This window comes from Chelonoidis abingdonii, chromosome 2 (genome assembly GCF_003597395.2).
Source record: "Chelonoidis abingdonii isolate Lonesome George chromosome 2, CheloAbing_2.0, whole genome shotgun sequence".
Classification (NCBI taxonomy): domain Eukaryota; kingdom Metazoa; phylum Chordata; order Testudines; family Testudinidae; genus Chelonoidis; species Chelonoidis abingdonii.
In genome coordinates this window covers 23,870,529-23,888,583 of record NC_133770.1, presented here as the reverse complement: position 1 = coordinate 23,888,583, position 18,055 = coordinate 23,870,529, and the positions used below count along the sequence as shown (strand labels likewise).

General features: G+C 42.2%; 1 protein-coding gene across 1 annotated transcript in view; it reads left to right on the top strand.

Annotated features, from left to right (window-relative positions):
• The window catches only part of VIPR2 (vasoactive intestinal peptide receptor 2), a 101,452-nt gene that overhangs the window by 63,824 nt on the left and 19,573 nt on the right, over positions 1-18,055 (top strand). The window contains exons 5-8 of the mRNA XM_032806343.2: positions 7,888-7,985; positions 12,695-12,836; positions 15,935-16,085; positions 17,517-17,577. Of these exons, the coding sequence (XP_032662234.1) occupies positions 7,888-7,985; positions 12,695-12,836; positions 15,935-16,085; positions 17,517-17,577 (452 nt within the window). The remainder of the gene's footprint in view (positions 1-7,887; positions 7,986-12,694; positions 12,837-15,934; positions 16,086-17,516; positions 17,578-18,055) is intronic.

The window sequence follows — 18,055 nt, the reverse complement described above, 5'->3', positions numbered from 1 at the left end:
CTGGTTGAGACCGTGATGATTAGTGATTCTCGGATACTGTGCTGCTTCAGCTGTGCGCTCAGTGGCTCTCGTGTGTGTGAGCTTTGTTGGAATTGGCCTAGCCGGCCTGCCGGTGTGAGGTGCATTCCCTTATTGGTCGTTTCCATGTTCCTGTGTGTCATTTCTGTTGTACTGTTTCTCCTCCCTACTTCTGTGCTCGCAAGGCTTGTTGTATCTCACTCAGTTCCAGATGTGGTTTCCAGTCACTCTCCAGGGCGCTCATTTCGATGTTGCAACCAGTTGGTAACTCCACTTCCTTTGGACTTTGGATGGAGCTACACCCTCCCTGGTCCAGGCAGTTCTGATTTGAGGTGTAGGAAAAAGATGGAGAGGGATTGAGTGGGATAAGTTAGTGGACTTTGGGACAGAGGATGGGTGGGAAAAGAGGAATTAGGGTCCTTTGGTTTCTGTGACTGAATTCTTCTGCAGTTTGTCTGTGTGAGAGCATGGTGCGCCATTGTTGGACATGTACCCAAAAAGTTCTCAGAGGATAAGGGCCGGAGCTGCTGATTCCTGGCATTGCAGCATATGCTACCTGCTTGGGCTGATGTAGTCACTGAGATAAGAAGGGAAAGTTTTACATGGTGGAGGAGAGGTATGGACATTGTTTTGGAGCAGTATTATTCTTGCAGCAAGTTTTATTTCACACTGTTATTATTCTCGTCTCTTAGCTTAGTTTATTGTGCCTGCATATCAGAACCTAGTAGTTCTTTCTTATTATGTGCGGTGAGTGCTGTATACTGTATTAGCTGAGCCTTTCCTCTGGGGTATGTCATCAGGAGAGACTAGCACAGGAGTCGCAGGTCCTTTTTCAGAAGTGCTGTGTCGAGTCTTCATTTTATTCACTCTAAGTTAAGGTTTTTTGCATCCTAGTGATACAATTTAACGTATTAGAAGGTCTTGTGTCTTATTAATTGTTGCTAACTATTGTTGTATGTAAAGTTAAATAAGGTTTTTAAATGTTTTAAGAAGGCTTCTTTAATTAATTAAATGCAGAGACCCACTCCAGTGCCGGGATCCAGAGGCCGTGTTGAGTGCACCTGAAATCAGCTTCTCGTGCTGCTTTTGGCACACGTTGCCGTAGGTTGCCTACCCCTGAACTAGCACCAGCGGAAGGGCCACTTGAAGGAACTTTTCTTGTCCAAACTCCAGTTCTGTGGCTCTCGGTCCAAAGTTAGAGAGTTAAATGTGAGTGCGCGACTTGCCAGTCCTTTTGCAATTGGTGAAGGGCCTTCCAATGGAAGGCACAGTTGTGCTTGTATCCATGGAAGCAGGTCTGGGGGTACTGCAGGCTTTTGTTGATAGCAGGGTCCTAAGACTAAGTTAGCACCAGGCTGCCTTTCCTCAACTCTTTCCAGGACTACTGCACGTTTTAGGAGTCTGATTTTGTTGCGACCCCCCAAGTTTCACCTCACTTAATAAACAACTTGACTTACTCAACAATCAGACATAAACCTACACAGTGCTCGCCAGCATGGTGTTTACGAGTGGGCTTATATTCTTGTTTACATATACATTATAAAAGTAATTATTTAATTGGACTATAATATCTATTAGTGTGACATTTCAGCACGAGTGTATGTCGTCTACTAGATCATTATAAACAATCTAATTATGAACTTTTCTTTTTGTATGATCTCGTGCTAGTGACATATATTATCGTGTATGTCTGTTGTAAAGCACTCGGTAAAATATCGGAGTGTGAGTTGACATATGTGACCTCCTGGGAATCATCGTTCGCTGAAGGGGTGTCAGTAGTTCTTGTTTACATGCCTACCCGGATGCTTAGTGTTCGCGTTGGGATAAGAAGTCATTGATGTGCTTCTGCCACACCTCTGGAGACGCAGAATCTGTTCTATCTGGACACAACGCCTTAATCTCTCTTAGTTGGCATTCTGGCACTCATCTGAAAAGTCAGAGGTCTTGCTCTTCTGGATTTTACTTGGGGATTACCTAGAAGGGAATGAATAGAGCTTTTGCCTGTTAGTAAGAACTGGGTGTAAAAACTGCGATCTTAGGACTTCAGAATCCTATTAAGTGGTCGAACGTCCTGGGGCTTTTAGCACATTGCCATCACTGCGGGAATAATCTTAAACACTGCCACAAACTTGGGCTCCAGTGTTTGATGGGATTAACAGAAAGCTTTTCTTCTTCTCGAGTGCTGCTCCTGATCCTTCCAGTTAGGTGTTGGCGCGCGCGGGCGTGCACTGTTCGTCGGAGAGAAAGAAAACTTTAATCCTAGCAACATGCAGTGGGTGGCAGTCGCCCCCTGCGTGAGTTTGGGCGGCCGGTGTATGGCGCGCTGATATATACCCTGACCGGCTCCGACGTTCCTGCGTCCTTCTTTTACGCCCGTGTCAGGTCGTTTCAACAGTGGTAGTGCGTTCTGATAAACCCACTCCCCTAGCGATTCGCTTGCTTTAGTTCCTTAGTATAATGTTTTTCTCTAGATCTTATTAATTACTGTTAGTATATGAGTTAGTGTATAGTTTAAGAGGGATCGGGGGTTCGCCCCTTGCTCCTCCCCGGCCCCGGGCCTGCCCTGGTCACCGGGCTGTCAAGCCCTGTGCGACTGCCGTCGACGATCCCACCGGAGACCCGCGCGACTCCTTTAAAGTGCCTCGGCGAGCGGTCATCTGCGGACAAGTGCCGTCTTTGTAAGGCGTTCAGCCCGACCTAGAAAAGGCGGGACTTCGCCTTAAAACAACTCTGATGGAGGCACTCTAATCCTCCACATCCTCGGCGTGGTTTCACCGTCTCTGGCACGTGAACTAATGCTTCGGTCTGTTGTTTCCGTGTGCCAGCGAAGAGCTCTCAGCATCCTCCCGTCCGGCCCAGTCCCCAGTCGTGGCGTGCCGGCTCACTCTCCCGAAGGACAAGAAACTCAATGGGCTCCTGCCTGGTACCTTCGTCACCCGCGTTAGAGCGCAGCTCCATTGTCGGAGTCGCTCTGGGCACTTTCTGCCCAACTGTTCCGGATGGCACCGCCTGCTCCTGCACCTCGCCGATTCCGGCCTCTCACGAGCTGTTTGAGTCCTGTGCCGACCAGCTCCCCGGCCATGCTGTTGGTAGAGCTCGTCTACCATCCACGGCGGTAGACCTTTCTTCCACTGTGCGGGACACTCATCGCTCTTGACAGCCTGGCTGCCTCAACCCCCGGCATTACCGCCGGGCTGTGCGCGGTGCATTAGTTGTTTCTGGGCAAACTGCCTTTTGGTGCGGACCACGTCCCAGCAACCAAGGATCGCGCCCATTTTGATTCTCCGTTCGTGGAGATGGCAGTGAGCGTTTCCGGCTCCCTTTTTGGAGAGACCGTAATCCTGGCACAGGATTTCCTATCCCCTAGAGCCTCACTTAGGAAAGAAATCCAACAGGTTTTCTAAAAAGAAAAGCTGTATACTAAAAAAGAAAGAAAAGACATAAAAATGGGTCTCTCGTATCAAGGATATAACAATATACAGGGTCATGCTTAAAAGAAATATGAATATAACAGCCTTATTCAAAAAGAGAATACAATTTAAACCATCCAGCAAAATACATACATGTAAATCCAATAAAACTATAGAAGCTTTCTGTCTCTTTTTCTACTTTGTACTCACAAGCTTGGAAACAGAGATTACAGAAGTTTTGAAGATTAAAAGATCCCTCTCATAGCCGAGAGACAGACAAAGAGACACACACAAAGGACACCACACCCAAACATTCCCTCCCCCCTGAGCTTTTAAAATCCTGGTTTCCTGATTGGTCCTCTGGTCAGGTGTTGTTCCTTTGTTAACCCTTTACAGGTAAAGAAACATTAACCTTAGCTATCTGTTTATGACACGCCCGGAGGCCATAACGTCACTTTGCGCCACACCTAACCCTAATCCGATATGTTTATATCAATGTTAGCGCTACTCCTTTTCTCGTCGGGGAGGAGTACAGAAATCGATTTAAAGAGCCCTTTGTATTGATATAAAGAGTGTTGTAGTGTGGACTGGGCCTAACAGATGTACTGAAGCATAAGCTTTTGTGGGTGAATACATCCGACGAAGTGGGTATTCACCTATGAAAGCTCATGCTCCAATACATCTGTTTGTCTATAAGGTGCCACAGGACTCTTTGCTGCTTTTACAGATCCAGACTAATACGGCTACCCCTCTGATACTTGCTATATTCAGTTTCATCTTGAAGCCAACCACTTGAGTAATAAGTTCTCAGAGGTAACAAACATGTTTCTTTTAAGAATAACTACTTTTCATTTGTTTGAAAGAAAATGTCCAAATTCAAGATCTAATCCTTGCTGAAACTGCTGGATCGCTCTCAAAAATACGGGCTAGGTAGTCACCATAACAACAGGAATACATTTCATAAAATTGCTAGTGTTTTTAGTACAGACTAAATATTATTGTAGGAATTTAAATATTTTTATAGCATAGGCCTGCCTGATTGTGCTGGTTGCACAGTACTCTGAATCGTAAGGAAAGTTACCCTCCCGCTGGCTATTACTTATAGGGTGTTTTACAAGAAGTGTGTAACACAAGGTTCTTGGCCTGAGCCACTTACCGTTGAACTCAGTGGAAGAGGAAACACCCAACAAACTTCCCCTGTAAGGCCTGATAACATTGTCTGTGATAAGATCAGCATGGGAGGGTTTGTGAAAGAAGTGGATTTCAAAAAGGAGGAGAGAGGTCTCCAAGCAGGATTCTCAAACTAGAGAGAGATATACCTATTTGTCAACTTGGCCCAATCCTGTAGGCATGCTCTAAGCACGTCTAAGATCTGATACCTGTGAGATCCCACACTGGAGGACAGGATACAGGCTGCCAATGGGGCTAGAGGGGAGAGCAGTACTGCACCCACATCAAAGACAGCCAGGGGCACAGGGAAACTTAGGGCAACAGTGATGGTTTCAGCTCCTAGAGCATGGGCTAGCTGAGCAGCTGATCTGGCTTAGGGGGGCCTAACTCGAGGAAGAGTGTTGCAGCAGAGGATCCTGAGTGGAGGGAGGTGCCTATCTCTGCCCAGTCAACCAGGTGTACTAGCTCAGCTCTTTTAGGTTGGCATTTCATTCCTGGCTAGTTTAGTTAGCTCGCTGCTCAGCTTCCCCTTCTTTTAGGCACATGACTCTCCCTAGGAGCCTGGGCACCTAGTTTGGGGCTAGGGGTTCTACTAGGACACTGGCTATTGGGGATTAGGTGCTGCAGAGCTAAGTGGAGCAACACCTACATACCTTTGTAGATCTGGGCTCCTGTGGCCACAGAATCCCATTGAGTCAGTGGGACTCCACAGAAGTGTAAGGGTATTATGCAAAATGGTGTGTATTTGTAGGACTGGGGCCCTATGAAGTACAATAAAAGGAATAATCTATTTTATACCATTGAAAGTCCAGGATTTCAGTTTAAAATGAAAGTTTATCATCAGTCCTTGGTCCTTTAATTTGGGAAGCTTCCTAAGATCATTCCTATTCCACTGGGACCTTTACTAATTTCCATGGCCATGTTTTCTCTGGTGCCTCGGTGGGGGAGGGGTTGGGACCCCTCTGCATCTCCACTGGTTCCCAATTCAAGTTTTCTATAATGTGCTTCCCATGTTCGTAACACATGAGGGGTTCTCTACACCAAACAAACAAGCAAAACTGCTTTTTGAGAGAGGATGATCAGAGTAAAGGAAGAGAATGGCTCAGGTGGCCTGTCTCTTAGGCAGACTTTCTGGGGCCAGCCCTTTGGGACTTGGTTATCAGCGGGCCTACTGTCTTTATTTAGGCTCTACTTGCACCTCCTTCTCTTGGGGCATCCTGCTTTACAGCTAGTTTGTGATGTTTCAGGGGCAGTAAGGCCTGTAAGCGTCTCTTTCTCGGCAGATCACTCTCTGAGGTGTAGTGCTCTGCTTCCTGTTCACCACAACCCAACCCACCGTTGGCGGGTTTTATCTCTTTAAGATTCCCTCCCCTCCTCTTTCCAGTTAGAGCAAACCTAACAGGTGCACCTCATTGGCACTGAAGGAGCTCAGAAAAGCTTACTAGTCTCCTCTCCCACAAAGTGAGAGTGTACCCCTTCACACTCTCCAATGTTTTACTGCTACTTTAAAAACAAACTAACTCAATACTAAAATGTCAGGAGTTCTACAAAAGTGTCAAGACAGTCCACTTCTATGCATTATCTAGTACAAAAATAAAAGTAGGCATCTATTTCCCTTGTAGTATCTGTTGTACCATTTGGAAATTAGGAGAATGGTGGTGTTTGATTAGTTGTTGAAGTAGTGTGTTGGAATTGGGGCATGCTCTTTAGATAACTAGCCAATGTTCCTTCATACAGCTGCTAACAGGGACTGGTGCCATTTGCTTGGAATGTCCTTAAGATCTATTTGCTAAATGTAGGTAATTTGTTTCCCTCAGTTTTTAACTTCAAGAATATCTATTATACCACATTTGCAAGATACTTCATTTCATTTAACATTTAATTTAGATTTGCCCAAATGCATGCTGTGCTTGCAAAATGATTTAAACGTTGTTCTGCTAATTTTGACATAAACCAGGATCACTAAAATTACCTCTTTTTAATGCTGTTCTTCTGGAAAAATTACAGCTTCCTAATGTTATTCCTTCATCACTATGTTCTAGCAATTTTAAAATGGTGTAAAACAACACATTTTTCTACCAGATGAGTTTTTGCAATATTTCTGTTTAACTCTGTATAATTTTCAACAAGTGCTGAATCCAAATGAAGAATCTTGTACAAATGGAAGTTAAGACACATACAAAATGTTGTAAGCAGCGTACTTTTACTTTTTGAAATATGAGGTCAGAATCTCAACTGGCATAGGTGAATTGAAATAAATGGAGCTAGGCTGACTTACAGTAGCAGAGAGTCTAGCCTATTATCTTAAATATGATATTCTTAAAATATTGTGAATTTGTGCACCTTAGTAACACAGGCCCCAGAATGTATGCACATAAATGCATGTGCCTAACTTTGAAAATTGGTTCCATAAGATACAACATCCTGCACTGATGTTAAAAAACGACCAGGTAATTCCATCTGATAACAAGAAATGGTTTATTAATTTGTTTCTCATCAATCACATCTGCAGTATTAATACCTTGTAGTGCGTTAGTGGAAAATAATTTGAGACAAATACAATTTCATTGTAGGCATCAAAAGAAGTAGCAGATTAATTCTGACATTTTGGCATTACTCTTATGAATTTTTTATTTCTGATAGCATTGCATGTATTAATATTTAGATGGTAAATTAAGGGACAATGATGGTTGGTCAGTGGTGCATCCCCTTTGTGCTGCTTTTGATTTCTAGAAGTAGCTTTTGGGCTTTTAAGGAGGAATTTTGAAAAGAGAGAAGAAGAGTGTTTGGGCCTCAGTTTACCAAAGGATTTAAATATGTGCACTTGGAGTCAGTGGGACTTAAGCGCTTTCTTATGTCTGTTGCTGAGCAAGGCTGGACTACTGAATCAGGGCTATGGAGCAGAAGTTGTGGAAGACTGTTCCAAGTCTAACCCATGCTTACAAAATGTGGATCTCACTTTCTCTTGTGGCTGAAGCACATTGAGGCTTACGAACCTACAAATGGAGCAGGGTTATTTGGTTGAGGAAGTTGATGTTTGAAGATCAAGAAGTTCCACATTTGATTTCTGCATCAGAGACGACTTCTTTAGGGGTGTTGTATTACATGAGTGTAAGGGAATAAGCATTTTTAACATTTGCACAGGAATTCTGTAGCTGGTAGCCAGACTAAACATTGTTAGAAAATTATGCGGTTTTTATTCTTTTAACTATTTAAAGCGATGCCACATTATTACACATTTGTTTGCACATATCACTAGTGGTTTATGAATATATATTTTTCTTCATAGATTAATTTCTACGTACTAGTGAGGGCAATCTACACCCTTGGACATAGTGCATCTCTGATTGCTCTAACGACAGGAAGTATAATTCTTTGCCTTTTCAGGTAAGTATCTCACATGAACAAAAATAAGCAAGAAAATACGAAGATTTTTAATTTTTAAATCCTTGTCTGTTTTATGACTATTCAGATGTTTATAAAATTGATGATTTTTAAACTTTGAAGACTTGAATAACAAATAATAGTTGCATTGGTAACTTGAATTTATGTTCACACCACTCATATCAGATGATTCCAAGGAACTTTAGACATTCATACAGAGTACAACCTACATGCACAAGATTAGATGAGATCTAAACCATTTAAGGCTTTATTGATCAAAATCAACACCTTGAATTGTACCTGAAAATAAATAGAAAGCCAGTCAGCACCAATCAAGTGGGCAGCCATGTTCTAGTGAAGCTTCTGGATGGTCTCCAAGTGAGTTCTGATATAGAGTGTCTTCAATAATCATTTCTGAAAGTCACAAAGATGGTGAGATATTGAAGAGAAATACCATAGTAACATTGCTTTCGTTAAATGGAGATGGAAAAACGCTCTTCTGGCCATTGACACCACTAGAGATTCTGAGAGTAACCCGCAATTCAGATTGGTTCACAAAATAAAGAAGGGCAGGAATATATTATGGGGACAGATACTTTCAAATGCCTACCTAAGAGTTTCACCTCCTCCTGCCTACTAGCATCACCTTTATCTTCTTCAAACTAAGCTTCAATCAACTTTCTTTCATCCATGCCCCAATCTCCACCAGGTACTGAAACCTAAGAAAAGGCATCATCCAGCTTCAGCAAAAAAGAGACGTTGAGCTGCATGTTATCTGCAGCATGGTGGTGCCATAGCCCCAACCCTGTCACAATCTACCACAAGAACAACATCTTTTGGGGTCTTTCTGCAAAGAACAAAGAGAGCAATTTCAGGAGTAATCTCCTCTATCCTAGTTAAGGTCTGCAAGCAAATCAACACCACCTTGTAATCAGCACTGTCAAGGGCTATTAATGCGTGTGAAGGACTCTAGCATAGACTTCTGACTTATGTCCGTCGCTAGAAGGTAGAAAATAAGGAATCCAGTGGACATCAGTGCAAGCCTTATCACGGACTCCTCAAAACTGTCACCCAAAAAAGGCAGGTCAAAGAGAGGGTGATAGTTTCCCATGCAGGGAACAAATAAATGCTTATTTGAGGAAAGCTAGTCCCCTGGGAGACAGTGTCTGTCACCAGCAATGGAAATGAGCACAAACCTCTGTGTGTGTGCATGCGGGCACTCTTCATTCACACAGTATTGACAAAATGGGGCATTGTATACATTGGGATTGTTCTTTGGGAAGTGGGGATATTTTTAGAATTTCAATCCCCCTCCCTTCTACCTAATTAATGCGTCCTCAATGATAAATCACACTTGGGAATATTGGTTTGAGAATCTGTAAATGACCCAAATGCCTTTAAAAACCTATATCTTGTGAGGGAGTGATCCAAGGATAGGTAGTGAACGGCTCCATTTCCCATTCTCCAGGATCAGAATAGCTGAAAACACCTGTGTTAGCTATTTATATTTATATTGAAGAGGCAGTTGTTGTCTGGAAGGATCCCAAGGTGCTTTATAGAAAGTACCAATGCAGTGTATATAAGGATCCATGCAAATACATCCATCTTTGGGGTGAAGCCATCCAGCCTATACAATAGTGTTTAAGAGGAGGAGTAAAGAATAACTTCTTCAAATGAAATTCCTGGGAGGAATTTCAGGCAATTACACTAGTGAGTTAAAAATTAAAAGTTACTAAAGCAACCAAAAAAAACAAAATTCTAACTTCATCCAACAGGATTAAAATTTGAATTTTTGATGTTAGTAATACATAGGATTTTTTTTAAACTGTGCATTGATGCACACAACTGTATCAATGGAATTGGATGTGCTCTGCTCAAAATCTACAGCATTTATCCATGAACATGTACACCATTATTTTATGAAACAAAGTTCTGAGTGGAAGGAGTTCAATTTAACTGTGGATGCTTTATGTATGTATGACAAATATATAAAACCTCTCATTTAGCTGGCTATGTTTGCTTTCCCTTTCTAGTCTAGCACATATTGAGGAATTATGAATAGCAGTACTGACACAACTTCAGTGCTTTCTGATCTTTATTTAATCTACTGGCCACTATTTATGACTAGTCATGCTAAAATTAGGGCAATTAGATAAGAAAAGGAAATTTTGTTTCGCACAGTTGCAAGGTTCTCTTGTACACTCTTTTATTAAAATTGAAACTTCTTTCATGTACTTGCAGAGTTGGGAATAAATTTGACCCTTGTTTTCAATCAGTGCAGAGACCTAATCTGGATTCTGACTACTTTTTTCCCACCAAAGGGCAGATTCTGAAGTATTTCACAGGAAAGGAATTATGACCCTGGCATATCTCTTTGATAGATTTTTTTTAATCCTAAGTTGCCAGCCAGAGACACTGAGCTTCCTAGATCCTCTTGCTATTCAAAATTGTCCCCATTTTTCAAATGTCAAGATTTTTTCATCCCAAGTGACACTTTGTATGAACATTATGATTAGAATTGGTTGAACATTTTCTGACAGTGTTTTTCATCAGAAAATGCTGATTTGTCCAAATAAAAATGCTCCACAGGAATGTTTCAATTTTGATGAGAAAAAATATCAAAATGACCTTATTGGAACAAAACATTTCAACTTTTCATTTCAAAACTACTTTTCATTTTGAAATAATAATAATACCTCATTCTGATGCAGCACTTTTCAGCAATTGATTTCAAAGCACTTTACAATTGAGGTTAATATCATTGCCCCATTTTACAGATGTGGAAACTGAGGCACAGGGAGGAGAAAAGACACAAGGTTGCCCAGCAGGCCAGTGTCAGAGGTGAGAATAGAATCTACATCCCCCAGTCCAATGCTCTGTCCATTATACCACACTGCCTCTTACACAATTTTTAAACAGTTAAAATCAAAATGAAACATTTCAACTGACCCAAAACAAAATGTTTTTAAAAATTTCATTTTGTGGTAATATCAAGATTTGCTATTTCTGCTATGTATAAGACTTTTTGTATATCTGACTTTGCTGCTATTTGCATATAAGCAGATTTCTACACATGCAGAAATCTAGCAACTATCACTATAGTAAGGGCCCTGAGCGCTTATCATTTTCACTGAACTGCAAGAGTACAGCATCTCTCAGGAGCACCTAGCTCCTGGCAGGATTAGACTTTTATTCTTTCAAATCCAGCATGAGAGAGAAACATGTTGTTCCTATTAATTATCCAAGGAAAATAAATAGATGTCCATTCTTCCCTGGAATGTGACCTTGGGTTTCATAGGGATGTATTAAGCTATGTACCATAATAGCGATGGACCCTCAGCTGCTTTTGGATGTCTCAGGCCCTGCATCAGCAAAGCTCTTAAGCATATGTACAGCCATTGAAGTCAATGGAAGTTGAGCAAGTGTTTTAAAGTTAATCATGGGATTATGTCCTTTGCTAAATAGACCAAAAATTCATTTTGCATCTCTGCCACGCTAGAAGGTTATGACTTCTTCTCTCAGATGCAGAGCTGACCACAATTACCCATGCTTTTGTCACCTCCTGAATGGGTTATTTGATGCTCTTTGCATAAGTCTATGCCAGAAGACCACTCAGAAGCTTCAGGCAGCACAAAATGCAGTAACCTGCCATAAAATTCTATTCTGTCTGCATTCCTTCAATAACAACAATATTCTCTGATCTGTAGCAGTTTCCAGCTGCAGTTCAAGGTGTTGCTTTTTACTTGAGCATTGGCCTGCTAAACCCAGGGTTGTGAGTTCAATCCTTGAGGGGGCCATTTCAGGAACTGGGGTAAAAATCTGTCTGGGGATTGGTCCTGCTTTGAGCAGGGGGTTGGGCTAGATGACCTCCTGAGGTCCCTTCCAACCCTGATATTCTATGATACTGGAGCTCTATGATACTGATAAAATCCTGAGTGGTTTGGTTCCTGTCTGCCTTATAGATTCCCTCTCTCCTTTGCTGTTTAGTGAGATCAGCTAGGATAAACACTGCATTAAAAGACAATGTGCTGGAGGAAGGGTGTTTCAGGTGATAGGTTCTTCCCTCCAGAACCTACTTCCCACTAGAGTTTGTTGATTTTCCTGGCACACTGAAAACCTCATCTGTTTCCCAAGCTTTCACAGAGCAAGTGGATTAAAGAGTAGAGGTTTTAAGTCCTGATGGACTGGAAGGAAGTGCAGGCCAATTTATATTTTTGTATGTACACTATTTCTAAATTGTTTGTACATGCACCTGCATCCCATGATGTGCACGCTTTATGAATCAAAATATTGGAATTAAAGACAGAAAAACTCAGCAAGAATACATTAGGAAGAGGTATTTCAGAAACTTAGCCAGAAGAACTAGGCTTTTAACTGGTAATCTAGAAGACAAAAGCTAGAGCACACCAAAAATAGAAAATGAAAAATCACCTTTATTATATATTCTTCATGGTAATATGTGGAGAAAATGGCAGCAGGGCCTTTTAATCTGTGACACTGAAAAGGTGTCAAAGTTGCCTTAATTGTATTCACTGGTCAGTTGTTTTTTTTTAAACGTTGAAAGGGTCATACATAGAGATCACAGACAAAGGTACTCACTACGGGTTCATTTCACTAAGAAACAGTTGAAAAATAATCAAAAGACTATATGACATCCTTTCCATCCCGGAAACTAAAATGCTTTTTTTTTTTAAATCTCTTCTTTAATGTAGAAAACTTCACTGCACACGGAACTACATCCATCTGAACTTGTTCCTCTCTTTCATTCTAAGAGCAATCTCTGTTTTAGTCAAGGATGATATTCTTTATTCCAGTTCCAACACAGCTCACTGTTCAGAGGATCAGTCGTCATGGGTAATGAAACTCTTTTTACCTTTTAACCCTCTCCACCTCTGCATCCCTTGTGAATTTTTGGGAACACTAAGTTGTCAGTGGAGGGAGCTGTGAGAGAACTAGTGGCAGGTAGAATTCGGATGCAACTGCAGGAGAAGAAAGGGAGTGGAAGAGCTGGGAGTTGACCTAATGCAGCTTTGCATATTCAGGCAAATTCAGAAGAATTTCAGCTATCAAAAAACAGAAGCAGCCATGGCCTGGGATAAATATGACAGCAAGGAGGTAGGGTAAGTCAGGTAGAGGTTAGAAGTGGAAGATACATCAGCTGGGAAATGGGGAAGGTTAGATGTTCTGAGAACATCGGAGTTGGAGGAGGGGCATTAAGGGAGAGAGAACAATAAGAGACTGAGTGGGTATTTGTAGGAGAGAAAGAGGGCTCTAGCAGCCGAACCGCGTGCCCAGTAGGTGATGGAGGGCTGTCATCTGCATTCTTGGCAAACCATATGGCACAGTAGAGATAAGGCATTAACACAGTATACAGGGTTGCAAAATCTCAGAGATTGAGAAGGTTGAACAGTTAAATGGTACACTTCTACCCCGATATAACGCGACCTGATATAACATGAATTTGCATATAACGCAGTAAAGCAGCGCTCCGGGGGGGTGGGGGAGGCTGCACACTCCAGCAGATCAAAGCAAGTTCGATATAATGCGGTTTCACCTATAACACGGTAAGATTTTTTGGCTCCCGAGGACAGCGTTATATCGAGGTAGATGTGTATATCACATACCATTGTACAGAGCAGTGGCTTTCAAAGGTCAGGTCATGACCCAGTACTGGGTCACCTTGCTCAGCACCTAGGGACCCTGGGGGCCGGCCAGTAAAAACAAGTAGTCCCTACCTGTTCTGACACCGTGCTGCACGGAAGCAGCCAGCAGCAGGTCCAGCTCATAGGCAGAGGGACCGTGGGGCACGACCAATGAGAGCTGGATGGGGTGGTGCCTGCAAGCGAGAGCTACGTGGAGCTGCTTGCACGCTTCTGCCTAGGAGCCAGACCTGCTGTTCGCTGCTTCTGGGGCGCAGCAGAGTCCGCAGTGCCAGGACAGGCAGGAAGCCTGCCTCTGCACCCTGACTGCGCCACTGACCGGAAGCCACCAGAGGTAAGTCCATGCCCCAACCCCACGCCCCAATCCCCTGCCCCAGCCCTGAGCCCTCCCAAACCCAGATCCCATTCCTGCACCCCAAACCCCTCATCTCCAGCCCCAACCCAAGCCCAGAACCCTGACCCTCTCCCGTACCCAACCCATCTCCAGCCCCACACCAAGCCCCAGCCCAGAGCCACCTCCCACACACTGAACCCCTCATTCCTGGCCCTACCTCGCAGTCCTCACCCCCGCACTCCAACCCTCTGCCCCAGCTCCGTTGTGTCATGAGCATCAACAATTTTCTTTAACTGGGTCACCAGAAGAAAAAAGTTTGGAAGACACCGGTATAGAGTATCCCCATCTCCTTGGTTTGGAGCAGAACTGCTGCAAAATAAATCTGCAGACACTGCTGAAGACCTCTGAGAATTTAATTTACAGTGCTTTTCCCCTGCCCATTGTGGCTAAATTTAGCGTATAGAAAAAACTGAAGAAAAATGCAGTGCAATATTTTTGTATTGATAAAGGTACATTCTTCCATAGTGCAAAGCTTTTCCAAGTGACTCTTAAGCTATATGTACATGATCTGTCAACTGAAACACTCTCACTAAAGAAATACTTAATACTAGCATGGTAAAATCATTGTAAACAGATCACTTGGATTGACATCTCAGGGAGTCAAGAATGCTCAAAACCTTGCAGGATTAGGCTCTTGGCCCTGATCATGCCTGTATGCACCCAAGTTGTTTCTTTTTTTGTCCTGCAGTGACTCTTGGTTGCAGCTGGATACTCTTGCAGTTGGACTGGTCCAGATCAATGTGCTGTTCCCTAATTTCTGTTGCATTTTTGTTCAGATGATCTGATGTTGCTTGGAATAGCTGCTGTTTCTTACACTATCTGAACCCTGGTTTAGCTGCGTAACGGCTTGGAGAGTTTGACTCTCACATCGTGTTTATGCATTCCACAGAGCTATTTGTGCTCTTGGCACAGCTCTTTTAAAATGAACCGTTTATAAAGAATTGGAAGAGGTTCTAAAACTGAATAACTTTTTTACACAATTTGGCTGGCTGGTGGCATCTTTTCATTGGCTGGGAGCTGCCTCAGCTACAGACCTAACTTCAAGAAGGAGGGCAAAAGAGGCCAAAGAGGAGTAAACAAACAGAAAGTGTATCATGACTTTGAGTCAAGATAAACTCTTCTGACCCAAATGCAATCCCGAGCATTAAGCATCAAACCAAATTTAATTTACATTTTAAAAGTTACATTTTCCCCTGTGTGAAATCCTCTGTACTCTTCCTTGTACCATCAGATATCTCTTAGAACGGTATATTCTGAAAAACACCACACAGGCTGTAAGTTACAGAGATCATAATGGAGTGATGCATTCTGGTTGTCTTTAACAAGTCGGGAACACTAGAGAATTTCACAGTGAGTGGGGGGGAATTTTGATGGTACAGTCAAATTTTTATTTTCTAAATATCCTTACATCTTGACCAGTGGGACTGCATTCAGTACCTAATTCTGGATTTTTCACTTTGACCTTTGAAAATTCAAATAGTCAATTTTTTGTTATTTTTCTAACAAATTAAAACCTCTAGGAAACTTAGGAAAACTTATAAAGTTATATGTGTTTATTATCTAATTGATGGTCTTTCATATCTGCCTTTTTTAATGTTCATGTCATGATGATTTCAAGGTTTCTGAGTAAATTGGCTGCAAGGAAGCTATAGAAATAAAGTTTTGGCTAACTACATTCCTTTGTATAAGCATTCTTTATACTTTAAACGCATCACCTTATTTCTAGGGGCCATTGAAAAAGAAATTTTCTACATATTGTACATGAGCAATTGACATAAAAGAGAGATAAGGGAACATAATATGTTGAGAGCTTGAGTCTGTAGAAAAATGTTTGTAACAAAATATTACTGCATTTTCTTTGCAAGAAGTTTAATCTTTGTTTGTTTGTAACACTTCAGGTTGGCTGCAAGGCTAGTTTGGTATTTTTCCAATATTGTGTTATGGCAAACTTTTACTGGCTCTTAGTTGAAGGACTTTACCTCCACATCCTCCTTGTGGTAATATTCTCTCCTAACAGACATTTCACAGCCTATCTTTTGATTGGCTGGGGTAAGTACTTAAATATATACATATTTTATTCTTATTTTCAGCTATGAATGGGTCAGGCTCAGTGTTTCCCACTGAGATAACATTATCTCCTATTAGACAGCTACCGTCCCTGGGCCTGATTCCACAGGCTAAGACAACCCCTTTATTCTGTTCCATAATGCAAATCTAGCCACCAAGAAATTGTTCTGGCATAAAAGGATGTAGAGCTGGCACAAAGGCTCCATGCCACTCCCTCACAGGCCACTGCACAGTGACTATGTAGAAGGCATGGCCAGGAAAAAGTGGATATGTGCAGAACACTTCTGTTTTCTCAAATATTCCCACAGACCTGAATGCCCCCTGGAAACTATCGGCAACTGGACACAAGTTAAGGCAGCCTTGAGGTTATCCTAATCAGTATCAGGGGCTGATTGACCTCAGAATAAGAGAAGTGCAAAGCCACCATTTTCCTTCCCTCTCACATGCCCAGCTCCTGTGTCTGAAGGGAGCTCGGATTCAGTGATGAATCAGGCCCCTCATGTTCACTGTGTTCTTTAAAAGTCAGGAGTGACTTTAATGCCTTCAGTGCGAATGCGGGGTTAGAAGCACTTGCATATCCTTCATTATACAGGAAGACACTATGAACGCTATCCTGCACATTGCTGCCAGTTCACCTTAGACACTTGCCAGAGAAATGGCTCTGTCTTTGCTGAACATCTCTGGAACTGCAAAGAGTGCCAAACACTGTGATGATGTGATGTGCATGGGTACGATATAAGATGAGGCCACTAAATTCATTTTCACAGTTATGTAAAATGGGATTTGAATTCAACTCTCCGACAGTGAAAGTTGGACCCAGTAACTCCTTGTGCCAGCCAGTCCCTTATTCTGTATATTTAATATAATTTCCAACATATTATAAATATTTTTGTTTCATTTTTACACGCTAATTCCTTTCATACCCAAGAGCCAAAGGGAGGTTTTATACATGTGAAGCCATTAGAAACTGATCATAAAAATATACTTGGGTGTAGCTGGGAAATGGGAGTGAACCAGTGTGTGTGAATGCCTTTTTGTAAAATGATTTGCATGTCAAATTTCACTCCTAATATTTATCTTCATTTAGACCAGGGATGTGTAACATTTATATCCCCAAGGGTCACACTCAGGAGGCTGAGGGGTGCACACCCTTTGTATGTTCTGTAAGAAATAAATGCACTCATCTGTAATCATTCCTTGTGCTTGTCTTCACTGGGAGATGGATAGGAATTGTTTGCACCCTGCTGCTGGTCCCCACTCTGCAGCTACAGCTACACTTTGTTATTCCATGTGCTGCATTTTGCCTCATGCCAGACCTTGTATATTCTAGTAGTAGATGGTTACAAGAGGGGTAAGGGGTTTCAGTTCATAGATTTTTACAATCATTTGCTATAACAAACTATAATTTCTTAGGAATTCCTACAATATTCATCATCTTGTGGACAGTGACAAGGATCTATTTAGAGGACACTGGGTAAGTAGCTAGGAGGATGTAAACTTTATGCTTCAAACTTGAACTACAGCAGGTCTTCCCCTGGGATTGCATGGCTTGCACAGGGATAATTTGCTGTTTTGAAGGAGGTAAATAGCAGAGGACTGCAATATCTCAGAGGTGCCAGTTGAGTGACAGGTGTTCAGAAGTTATTCAGCATGCAGTTTTATAGATGCATCCAGTCTGAAAGCTCTGACGGGGACGAAGTTAAATAGTTTATGGCCAAATACTGCCCTCTGTGGTGCATATATGGTTCCTGTTAAATTCAGTGAGAGCATCTGCATCCAAGGCCAGTATTTGACTTTTAGAGAAGCAGATGGCACCATTAATGGTGCTATCTTGCAAAGTACTAAGCACTCTCAACTCCTACTAACATCCCTGGTAGTGGTGGGTGCAGAGCACCTCATAGGATTAGGCTCTAGTTGACTTAGAAACTCTTGTCTGTGGCATCTGCAATAGT